Source organism: Opisthocomus hoazin, chromosome 6 (genome assembly GCF_030867145.1).
Source record: "Opisthocomus hoazin isolate bOpiHoa1 chromosome 6, bOpiHoa1.hap1, whole genome shotgun sequence".
Lineage (NCBI taxonomy): Eukaryota > Metazoa > Chordata > Aves > Opisthocomiformes > Opisthocomidae > Opisthocomus > Opisthocomus hoazin.
This window is the reverse complement of record NC_134419.1, coordinates 34,718,407-34,731,018: the sequence shown is the minus strand read 5'-3', so window position 1 is coordinate 34,731,018 and position 12,612 is coordinate 34,718,407. Positions and strand designations below refer to the sequence as shown.

General features: G+C 41.8%; 1 protein-coding gene across 1 annotated transcript in view; it reads right to left on the bottom strand.

The window, feature by feature from the left end:
• HMCN1 (hemicentin 1) overlaps positions 1–12,612 on the bottom strand; it is a 195,460-nt gene that overhangs the window by 94,306 nt on the left and 88,542 nt on the right. Inside the window, exons 19-29 of the mRNA XM_075422725.1 lie at positions 12,330–12,474; positions 10,694–10,806; positions 9,486–9,645; positions 8,493–8,667; positions 6,513–6,640; positions 4,405–4,677; positions 3,201–3,296; positions 2,584–2,778; positions 1,703–1,833; positions 886–1,033; positions 243–369 (exon numbers count right to left, since the gene is read on the bottom strand). Of these exons, the coding sequence (XP_075278840.1) occupies positions 243–369; positions 886–1,033; positions 1,703–1,833; positions 2,584–2,778; positions 3,201–3,296; positions 4,405–4,677; positions 6,513–6,640; positions 8,493–8,667; positions 9,486–9,645; positions 10,694–10,806; positions 12,330–12,474 (1,691 nt within the window). The remainder of the gene's footprint in view (positions 1–242; positions 370–885; positions 1,034–1,702; positions 1,834–2,583; positions 2,779–3,200; positions 3,297–4,404; positions 4,678–6,512; positions 6,641–8,492; positions 8,668–9,485; positions 9,646–10,693; positions 10,807–12,329; positions 12,475–12,612) is intronic.

Sequence of the window (12,612 nt, the reverse complement as noted above, 5' to 3'; positions counted from 1 at the left end):
TCAGATCCTGTAAATCTGCTCTGCAAGTGCCCCTGTCAGTAATGGGACAGTTCACAAGAAAAGCGGGATGCTAACTTTTGATTAAGAACTCGCTACCTCGCGCCACCACAAACGATATCTGATGACAATAACTTCACACTACGCAGCTAAAAGCAGGGCTTGCTGCCAAGTGCACCTTCCTCCTCTACGTTCTAAGAGAGGAATAATCTCGACACAAACCACAAAAGCCATAAGATACTTACTTGCCATCTTTGAACCAGTGAATGTCAGGAAAGGGGAAGCCTTTCGCTCTACATTCCAGACTGATTTCCTGGTTGAGAACAACTGCAATTTCACTGGGCATATCGGCACCTAGTATACTTGGCGGAACTTTAAAAAGACAAACATTACAGGCAAAACTATTTAATCAGAGCAGGCATGCTATGAAACTGGAAGAAATGCAGTAGTGGATCATACTACTCCCTTGAAATAACTTTAGTTCTCACTGTAAAATGACTCCTGCTAGATCACACCACCATTTCTACTGTGACAAGCACTTCCACATTTGTGCTGACCACCTGTACGTAAGACAACTCCTACTTTAGACTGCTCTACACCCAAAGAGCAAAATGAAGTACCAAAGACCAAAATGCAGAAATGAAAAGCAGCGTTTTGTCTGCGTTACTACAAGAATGGCAAATTTTAACTATTCAAAAACCATTGTGATGAGTGCTTTAGCAGCCAATATTTAACGGGCAGTGAGAGGAAGAATCTATTTATGTTGGGTTGAAATTTATTGGCCTCTTAAGTATCAACTGTTTTTCAAATCACCGTCTTAGAAAAAAATTGAACAAAAAACAAAAGAAAAAATCGAACAAAAAACAAAACCAAAACCATGGAACTGACCTAGTACATCCAGGTTAAACAGCTTCTCTGAACTTCCTGCTACATTTATGGCTTTGCATGAATATTGTCCAGCATCTTCAGTAGCAGCTTTAAGGAGCTTCAGTATCTTCCCAGTGTGCAAAATCTGGAGAGTACTGCTTTCCACAACCTTAAAAGAACCCGAGACATTGGCCTTACGTGATCCAAGTTACATCAGCCAAATATCACAGCTGGGTTTTTATAAGAAAATGGTAGGTTTAGTCTAAGGATAATCTATTTCCCCTTTCAGTTACAGCACTAATCTCCTCAACTTCTGCAATCTATTCAATATGACTTGTAGCTCAACATATAATGGAGTGGGAAAACAGAGATTCTTTGTCCACCAGCACTGGCTAGTCACAAAGGTGCATAAAAGGGTCTATCCTCATCTTAAACTACCACTTATCAGCTTCAAGCAGAAGCACAAGGCTCAAGGATAATCCCGAGGAATTCAAATCGCCTCCAAGAGTTCTTATTTCTCCATCTACAGAACAAAGAAAATACCGTTACTGGGCCTCCTGCAAGGACTCTGGCATCTACAATACCGGGAGATTGCTACGACTAATTCCTAGGGGAATCTTGAAAATACAGAGTTTACTTTGGACTTACTGAATGGCTGAATTAATGGATTAGCCATATTTAGCTGGCTTTCTCCATAGGTGTTCTTAGTGCAATTTAAATATACATAAAGGCATGTACGTGTATTTACTTCAAATGACTCCTCATACCAATCACTCAAAGTCAGCACAAAACTGACTGATGATGGCTACGTTACTTCAATTAGGTTAATCATACGTACCTGGATATCTTCTTTATACCAGGAGATGACGGGGAAGGGGTTACCAGATACTTCACAGAAGAGACTCACAGGGTGATGAACAACTACAGACGTATTTGTCACCTTTTCTTGATCTCTGATTTCAGGAGGAACTACAAGAAAGCTCAAAGTCATGCATTAAGCCTTTTATTCCAGTGATTTCCCATTTCCTCCTCCCCTGCCCCAGTCAAGCACATTTGTAATCTAGATTTCTCAGACCCTTTTCATTCCCTCCCCAACTTTTCCATTTGCCTTTTGGCTCTGGACATACCACCCTGTGTCCTTTCTTCTGCTTCTGAAAAACAGAGTCTTCTCCTGCCCAGTAACAGACTTCCAGGGAAATTCACTCAAACACAATTACCATCAACGCTTTGAGAGACTAATCTTAAAATCTAAGCTTAAATTTAATTTTATTTAATCTTAAATTTAACCTTAATCTTAAAATCGCCCGTTATTTGCTTAGCATTTAAAGGAAGCAGATTCCAGAGAGTAACCCTTCCTCTTCACTGCTCCAGCCATCCCCAACACCACCTGCCTATCATTTGTCCCACTACGAATGCAAATAAAATGGCCTTACGTGGTGGAGTAGAAAGTTCAAACCCCACTGATGAGCCCTGCTGGCACAAAATGGAAGTCCTGCTTTTCTCAGAATAAAGATAAGGATATAAACCTGCTCAGCGTCAGAACTGACTATCACAGGAAGTGAACAAGGCTGGAATAGAAGGACTCTGTGAGAAGCAAAATATCAAACTGTATGTCAAGGCCACCTGTAGAGCTTCTATTTTCCAGTTAGGATTCTGGAAGAAGAGTATCAGGAGCAAGAATTCTCTGTTCATTCTGATAAATAAGTTTTTATTACTTACCATGAACTTTCAGGTTGTATTTTCTTTCTGTTCTTCCAGCTTCATTGGTTGCCACACAGATATACTCTCCGTTATCAGAAGGTGTAACAGAAGCTATGACCAGCAGCGTCCCATCCTCCAGAACCGAAATCCCTGGTTCACTGCCTGTCAGCTCTCTTCCATTACGGAGCCATTTGACAGCAGGCTTTGGAATACCTAACAAGAAAAAGGTGAAACTTCAAGAAACCATTCACTCAGCTCAGAATAAGAAAGACTCAAATCTTTCCCACTGCTTGCTGGAAATCTTACCGGCAGGGACAATGCGCAGGGTGGCCATGAGCTTGCTTTCAAACTCAGAGGAAGCCCTAACAGTTACAGTATGATTTTAACATTAGAAATCTTAGTCCTAAACATTACAATATTCTTGTTGGCTGGCAATGACTCTTCACAGAACTTCCACACACACTGGTTATTTAAATCACTGTTAGTCTGAATTTTTCCACATAAAGTATATATGGAAAATACCATGCAGATTGCACATTTTTAGCATGACAAGGAGTACACAGAAACTTAGTAATTTTCAGTGGTCAACAGGAAAACATACTTCTGTCACTAAAGGTGGTGACAATGCTACAGACCTTTTGCTGGGCATGGGAATGCCATGCGTTGATTTGCCACTCTCTCTTGAAAGGGACTGTTGTACAGAGGGTCCAGATCCTCGATAGTAGGAGACTCTGAAAGGAAATTAAGATTCCCAAAAAATTCTTGACCTCTGCTCCCAAATGCGAAAAAACGGTCTGGCAACACATAACACTGTCTCTCTCCTTCACACCAGGTCAGATTTTAATGACCCTCTTTACGCTGATCGGAGTGTGTCCTATACAAGCAGTCTTGATTTCAACAGGAATATTTAGGAAGTAAGCAGTATGAAGAGACTTTCAAATTTGACTGAAGTTGGTTCTCTCCAAAATCCACTATATATGTTTTGAAGGCAGAGACAGTGTTTCTGCAAAATCTGAAAAGCACTGTTTAAGCTGGTTTTTCTCATACCGCATATTAGTACTACTTCCATCCTTTGTTCTTACATCTCATTTTAAACTTGTGTGTGGACTGAGACTATATAAAGAATATTATATATAATTAATTAAAGTTAATGGCAGTTATTTGCTGTTTGTAAGAAGCGGTTTTCAGCACCTCTAATCCAAAGGCAGCAGAATGTTGCCTTTAGACTGCAACAAAGAAGAAATAATTCCTGCTTAGGTCAGTTATGCTACATTAATGTACGTCAGCCCATCAAGTGAGGAGTTCTACTATATATACCTCAATTGGCACATTGACCTCTGCTGCCCCGTCACCATTTCAATAGCGTACTAACTGACTGAGGGAAGAGCTCTATTTCAGCTCATGCAAAATTCCAGTTCCACTTAAAGCTGTGACACCAGGCTCTGAGGTTCAGAGACAGTCTCTGAAAATGTGAAACCTCTGAACACACACACACAGATAATATTTGAAAAAGAGGTTTCCCATACTGGAATCGGATTTTAATTACCTACTACAAAACCTAATCATAAGTAGCTTAAAGATTTTTTTTGTTTAAAAAAAAAAAAGTAACATATTTTCAGTTTCTTTTCCTTACCTCTGCAAAGGTTCCAGAGACTATTTACCTATTCTAATTTTCCTTAATTAACATCAGAACATAACATCTAAAACAGATTTGGATTTTGCATCATGTAACAGTCAACGGCAAAGAGCATAGCCCTCCAAAACATAAACCAGACAGCACTGGCATGAAATTATACCTAGCCAGCACCAAAGGCAAGATTACAGCCCTAACAGAAATACCTTGAACTCGTACTGTTATCTCTGACACGTCGCTGCCCACTACGTTACTAGCGACACACTTGTAGACACCGGCATCGGGAAGCTGGACGCTGCTGATGCTTAGAGCTCCATCCAGGCTGTGGCTAAACTGCCCTCCATCTATCGGCACAGCGCTTCTGCCTTTGAACCAAGCGATCGCTGGGGCAGGGACCCCCTGGGCACTGCAGGGTATGTCAACTCTCTGGCCAGCTTGGACTTTCAAAACCCGAGGCCCACGCTGTATCTTCGGAGGAACTAAGGAAGACAAGTTTAGTCCACAATAATGTGAAGAAAAAGATGTACAAGAACACTCTTGAAGGAAATTCTTTTCCAATTTTGTCATTTTAGAAAATGCCCTTCCTTATTCGCTGAAACTGAACTCCCTCAGGCGACCAAGGAAGCAGACCTGCACGTTCTCTGCACACACAGGACAGCATGTACGATACCCCATTGCTGAACTTCTCTGAAGAAGCTCCATTTCAAATTCGACTGCACGACTGTCAAATGAGTAGTGTAATGTTATTCTACTGAGCACATTTGAAGAGCTACAGGTACTGGTTCTTCACAACACAAAACAGTTCAAAAGCTTTTATGATAAAGTTAATTATATTTTCCTTTTGACAGTTTAATTTCCTTCCCCTAATCCCTGATCTTTTTATGCTTCCAAACACAAGATTGGACAAGGCTACAAAATATGACTGGAAGAGATCTTGCTGGTTCCAAAGAATAATATAAATCCAACATAACTCTTTTGCCACAATGTTTTTCTTTCTAAGGATCACTGACAATAAAAAGATTTCTAAAGAATGTCTGAGACAATAACAAGTGCCATTTGTCCAGACTCCCTGCTCATGTACAATTATATATAAACAAAGACGTGCACTGATATCAGACTTCTCTATAGGCAGAACCAGACAGCAGTCTGTTATAGCCACTGCGATTCAATTAGGGTAGCCTGAAGCTCTCAGAGCTGCTGGGGGCAGGAGTTCCAATCTGGTACGCTCACGGTATGTGATCCACTTCAAAGTCATGTGCTGGCAATGGGTACTGGCAGCAACATTCCCAAACCCTACGCGAACCACAGGACAATCCACACACACCCCCACAATTGCTACTGATCAGCCTCGTCTGGGCTGGGCCAGGCCACGGCTCCAGCACTCACTCTCCTGTGTGCTTTACCACTGGCAGGAGATACGTGTGCCACTACCTGTGTTTAAGGGAGGATAAATCAGAGAGCATGGAGCTAACAACACATGACATTGTGGAAGTGGTTGAGACTGTGGCTAGGGCCCCAGTATCGGGAAGCAGGAAAGAGACAAGGGAGCAAGAATGGGACAACCTCTGGTCAGAAGGGGACGGCAGGGGACACGGGTCCTAGCCTGACACCTTCACCGAGGGGGAGGAAGGTGCGCACAAGCACAGGGTGCTGGTCTGAATAGAGGAAGCACAGGCACATGGGTTAAGGTATTCACACAGGTGGGTACAGCGGAATGCGCATGCCTATGGCTGTGCACCAGGCAGGAGCAGCTGCCTACCCACAGGCGACACAACGGCACACTGCTTTCACTACCACCCGCCCACGTGTGCGAACAAACTTCAACAGTCGCTACCAAAAGAGCTGGGATATGTAATTCTCACCAAGCTGGTGGGAACTTGACATCTGTAAGCCTTGGCCAACTTTGCTATTCTCAGCCACTGTCTGCCAAGGTACTACTGGGAAATCTCTTGCACAGAGAACATCCAAGTGCATTTGAACAAAAGTTTTCAGTTATTAAAATTCCTCTGGCTGACTTAAGAAGAGTCAAACATCATATTGTGCTATAATTCTTCCATGAGTCTAAGAAACATTAAAGAAAGGTGTTCATATATATATATACACATATATATACACACACATATATATGTGCCTGGGTATGCAATAGGTCCTTTCCACATTATCAATAACAACTTACTTATGAAGATAGTATTACCTGAAAGAATACAGATCAATAGCTTTTAATTTACATAAGGAAAAATGTTTCAAAACCTCTGCACGATGCTAAATTCCATGTGGAAACTTGCAGATAATTATCCTTTAAGTTAAAACTTACCATGCACACTTAGCTTCACTAACTGAGTCACATTCCCAGCAATATTTGTGGCTACACAGATATACATTCCACTGTCTGAAACTTGTGCCTCACTGATCTTCATGGACCCTGAGGGTAGGAAAGTGTGTCTGGAAAAATAAGAAGCAGATACACTGTATAAACACGTACTGAAAGGTGAATGACCTCTATTTACACATTGACAATGATTGCGACAAGCTAAAATGTTCCACAGGGCACACTGAGCTGTGCCCTACTGAGGCACCACATTCAGAACACACAGCGAATACCTACAATATAAGATCCACATCACAAAATTTGGTTCTAGCTACTTACAGGACATATTAAAATCTGTCTTGTTTCGGGGGGTGGGATCAGATAATGGAGCTCTTCAACCTCCAGTCACAAATTTTTGCTCAGCCCAGGTCAGCAGGTTAATGGCTGTTAAACAGTTAAACAACTTCTAATACTATTTCATGCTGGCAAAAAAGATGTTATGACTGTTAGAGACGGGAGTTTCTGAAGAGTTCACCAGCTCTGATGCTTAAAGAAATTGTCACTATTCATCACTAAATAGTTAACGATGGAGTATTGATGTTTCCCACAGCTCTGGTCACAGGCTTGTAACGTTCCTTCATTTCTGATTTCACTCTTCTTCTGTTTACTGGTCACATTTCTAACATCATCTCTGGGTGGTCTCAAACAATTTTGTTTGGACTAATTCTTTAACTTTTGCTAACAACTGTAAACAATTTTATGCAATGGGCTGAGCTGGACTTCTGCTACTCTGTTGGATCTCTCCACAACAGCCATGAGCAAGTAGCCTAATTTATCAATGTCTCCTGAGGTAAAACGAGGACAACTACGGGACCAAGAAAGCAGATTCGTTCGTGCACGCAACGTGCTCACAGGACACAGCAGAAAACTCCGCGCAGATTCTGAAGAACAAACCAGCACTCTGTGCACAGACACCGAATACGCTGGCCCAGCAGCTGCTAGGCGCTGAGGCCGCAGCAGGCTCACGGAACGGGTGGCTCCGAGGTACGGATTTGGCCCCAAGGAAGCAGGCTCACCACCAGGTCTGTGCGAGTCCGTCATTCAGCTCAGACACTGGCTGATTCCTTCCACTTGGATGGCTGAGCGACACCAGCCAACGGGCACAGCAATCGCTACAGGGGGCACTCGGCCAGCACTACCATGCCCTGGGTTACGACTACAGCTGCAGCCTTTACCCCTTCCGAGGTGTCCTGGAGGCTACAAAGCACTAGCTTGCCCCACGAAGGTAGCTGGCACTTCAGCTGGGATCATACAGAGAACCATGACCTACTCATTTCCTCTCTTCTTTTGTACCATGCTAAGATAAGGAACAACTCCAGCATTGTGGCCCATGCTGTATGCAACACACTCTTCAGTCTCTAAGGCTGCCAACTCCAGATTTTTATGTGCATTTAGCTATGTTTTCACATGTTCAAGAATATCAGGAGAGTTTTTGGACACAAAACACAGCAAGCAATGAGCCCTTGTAAGCATTCCCAAACATTTATCATCATCTGTATTCTACTGGCAGCCCAGACCTCATATGAATAACAAACAAAGCTCTCCTGAGCATAAAGATGAAGTGCTTAAGAAAAGAAAAACAGTTTTTAAACATTTATAATCAGGCACAGATTATGTGGGTCTCTGGGCAGCACCACAGTACAAATATAACAGGATCTCTTCCGCCTTGGCCTCCTGAGATTGCGTATAAACACACACTGCAATGGAAGCCTCACAATGATGCATGGCCTCAGTATCCTTCAGAGAGAGACACGTGCTTGGTTTGGGAAAGAGAGTTTCAGGACCTAGCAAAACAGAGTCCTCGTGCAGGACAACTTAATACCTTCTGATTGATCCTGAAGCAATTAGAAATTATAAACACTTCCAAAATCTTGAAAGCTTAGATGCATTTTCACTTTTCTTTTTGCTTTCGTCAAACATTGTTACCTTGGAGAGAATGGAGATATGAGCTGCATCTCTTTGGCCCAGGTAATGATGGGGGGTGGCAAGCTCTTTACTTCACATGGAAGTGTGACTTCTTCCCCTGCAATTACTGAGATCTCTATGGGTTTATCAGACGCATTACCTTGCTGGTCTCCAGGCCTGGATACTCTAGGTTTCACTATAACGTGGAACATGTTAAGAAGCTGCAGTGAATATACGTATTTGTACAAATGTAACATCACACAATTTTACTTCAGATTCACCAGGTATATAACAATACAGTCCTATTTTTAATGACATGCCTGCAATAAACATAAACCACCGTAAGGCTGATGTTCAGTGCCCGTAGCTCAGACACCAGCTGATGCCTACATGCAATACCACAAATCCCAGCAAGACTGCACTATCTACCCCAAAAGCTGGATAGCAAGGTACACGTAGTTCATGCATGTGCTGAGCTCTGTACTGCACAGATAGCTTGCAAACAGTACCTGAACTATGTCACACTACTGCACCAATACCTGCAAGCCATAAAAGCCTTGCAAAGCAAGTCTACACTTAAATCAAATTTTTTATAGTACTGGGAGATGGTAGGAAGCTTTGGGACCGATGGGATTAATGGAGCTTCGTTCTTTTATCAGCAGGGACTTCTATTCCCACACAGGTACTTCTATTCACTTCCACAAAAGATGAAATTATGATCAGCCCAAGATCTTAGCCCATGAACTCAAGGTGAACAGGTATCAGGAGGCTTTAAGAGAATTGTAACTGCTGAAGGATAGGCCTTTCAGTATCAGCCATTTGTAAAATTGCCTACTATACAGATCCAGTGATCTAGGACGAAGCCAAGAGCGCTAATTAGAGATCAGTTTAAATCCTGTTTGCACTGTGGGTATCCTAGTTCACAACGCCCCTGAGTGGGTTTTACCACCTGAAGTAGAATGCAATGCAGGGAGAAAGACGACGCCATTGTATTTGATTTCAGCTCACACATACCATAGACGGTCAGCTGGACTTTGCGGGTAGCATAACCAGCAGCGTTTGTTGCAGTGCACACATATTCCCCAGTCTCTTCCCCCCCTGGTGAAACTACATACAGACTTCCATCAGACCCTGCAGAAAATTTCACATTGCTGGAAAGAATTATTTCTCCTTTCTGTGGAAAGGGAAAAAAAAAAAAAAAAAAGTCCACAGTGCCTAAATCTTCTAAAATAAGACCAATTACAATCATTTGATTCAATAAAAGCTAAAGCTTACAGAGATAGAATAAAATCTGGCGAAAACATAGAAAATATTCAAGGAACACAAAAATGTTAATTCCTGTAGTGTCTCCCCTAGCTTACCCCATTAATGTGATCCACTCGTGTGAAAACTGCCATATTTTTCATATAACACTAGGTCAGATTTTTCACTGTGAAATATGCTCCATGGTCTCTAATGTAGTTTTGTAGACCAAACGATTCGCAGGCAGTCTGACTAAACTGAGCAAAATTTTAATTTGCATTACAGTGCTGCTTCTACTATTTACAGCTGAGACGGACAAAATATTTAAAATTAACTAAGAAGCCTGGCCCCAAAATTCTGTCCATACAAATTAACTAAATTCAGCTAACTTTTCACAGTGTTGGAGTGTCACTGTCTAAGCAGTAACAACAGCAGAAGCACTGGGATTCTTACACAGAGAACTTGCCACTTTTTACAGACTCCAATTTAAAAAAATAAAACAAGATTTGACCTGGGATAATTTTGACACCGATTTCTGATGTCCAAACATCTTGTCAAGGACATGATTGAAAAGTGATGGATGGTTAACCCCCGAATGCCATTCTTAGACACACTTTCTTCAGAGGAAAAAGTCATCTTAAAAGTAAGGCTCCAAAACAAAAACAAACTTTGAATCTGTGGCAGGGTGCCTAATCTCAAATTATCAACTCACAACGGGAATATGACCAACTTGTAAAGTGCTAAAAACAAAGATACGGCAATAGCCAAAGCTCTTCCATAGAACAGAAGACTGATCTATGGCTGGACCACGGGCAGAAAGCACTGCTCTAAGAAACAAAAGCAGCTATGAACAAACAAAGATTTCCAGATCCCTCACAACTGGGGCTTTTGGTCATGTTTCTTGCACATAGTTTTTATGACAATTAAATGATGTGTTCGATTCACCTTTCACCCTGCAAAGCTCAAAGATGAGCAATTACCTTGGACCAGACAACAGATGGCTTAGGGACTCCACTTGCTTTGCACGGTAATGTTACTGGGATTCCTTCAATAGTGCTAAATATCTGCTGTCCATGCTGAATAACAGGCAGAACTAAAAAAAAATGCAAATATTAAACACATGCAGAGGGCAGATTTCAAACCATGGCACAACTCTTACAATAAAATCCTTATATTCAGTTACTACTTCATACAGGCAGCAGGGCTTGGGAATTTTCAGCTTCTTCTCTGAACCCTAAGATTGGCAATGAGCAACCACTTCCTCCTCCACTCTCCAGTCTCTCACATCATAGAATAAATACCTGCTCATAACAAAGCGTGTCAGCTACGGGTTGATCACTGGATTAGGCACATACAGTTTTAAACTAGCTGTAGCTATTTCACAGAGCTGATTGTAATCATTTCAGAAAGTCTTTCTCACAATATCCTCTGCAGCACTCTAGGCCAGGCTTCCCGAAACGATACTGTACACGATTCAACCTACACAGCACCTTCCATGAGAATGGGTTCAGCAGTTCTGGTGCTGAATCAATTTCCATCGATGGACAACGTTTTGAGCAGAGCAGGTATGACAGTGAAGAACTGATCACACTCCAAGCTTACTTAATATTTGTTATAAATGCTACAAAGTTGTGTTAACTGCAGGGATGGTTTCTGCAGGGACTGACCATTAGATGAACTGGATCACAAGATCAGTAACAACAGACAACAAGAACCCCAGTTCCCTTACTTAACTGAGCTGATTTTGAACTAACAACAAAGAACATCAGATTTAAGGACATAACACCAAAAACTAGATCTTTTTGAAAACATACGAATATCCTTTCTGTTCTCAAGTTCTGAAATATTCCAAAAACTACTGTTGGCATGAAAGACCTTATCCGGCACCGAGTTCTTGCCTGTATTAAAAAATAATAGTTATTTTTAGCGTAAAAGGATATTGCAGCATCTTCAGTAAACCTTATAAATCTCCCATGATTACTTTAACATGTGAGAAAATCTCCGGCTGTAAACCACGAAGTGGCTGTGACCTCACACAGAGTCAATACAAGCATCTTCAGCTGAAATACAGATGGGTTACCACAATGCTAACACTTTGTCTTGCTGTCAGTGTCATCTTCGGTACGGTTTAATTAAACAAGAAAGGAAAAGAGGAAAAAAAACACCCCAAACAAAAAAACAAGCACATTCTGCCAAACTCATAATTCATCCTAATTCTTCTCCCACGAGTTGTGCTTCCTTATATCAGTTATGAAACCCCCAGACAACCCTTTTCATGGTTTTCCAGTAAACTTCCAATTGCATCTGTTTTGTTAATAAAGCTAGAGATGAAGACCGCACAGCCCAACCTTAGCAGATGTTTAAAAACGAGGACCTTTTATGATCACAAAATGGCATTATTTTTGTTTTGTTTTAAAAACAGTATCAGTCGCTCAGTTCCTTCCTGTGCCGTGGATCCAATTTCCCACCACGTTACTTTACAAAGTAACACCATTACAAAAGAGGAAACTGGCGAAATCACTCTGTAATAAAAAAGCGCTAGTGAGAGCTCCTGTTAGTAAGCACGGCACTCTCACTTTGCCCTCAGCACAAAAGCAACAAGACCGAGTTCCTTACCATACACATTAACAGTAGTGGTTTTGTTGCTGGTCCCAGCAACGTTACTTGCCATGCAGGTATAATCACCGCCGTCCTGCAGCCGGACTCTTTCCAGGTGCAGGCTGCCATCACTGCGAACGTTAACGTAGGGGTTGGGAACCAACTGCCAAAAGAGCGACGTAACGTTTGACTGAAGAAAATACTGGTTGCTAATACTTGCTTCAGGATGTAGTGTGGCTTTACTTGACTGTTTCACATTCTTAAAAATTGTATGTTCCTAGAGAATTTTACCAGAGATTTT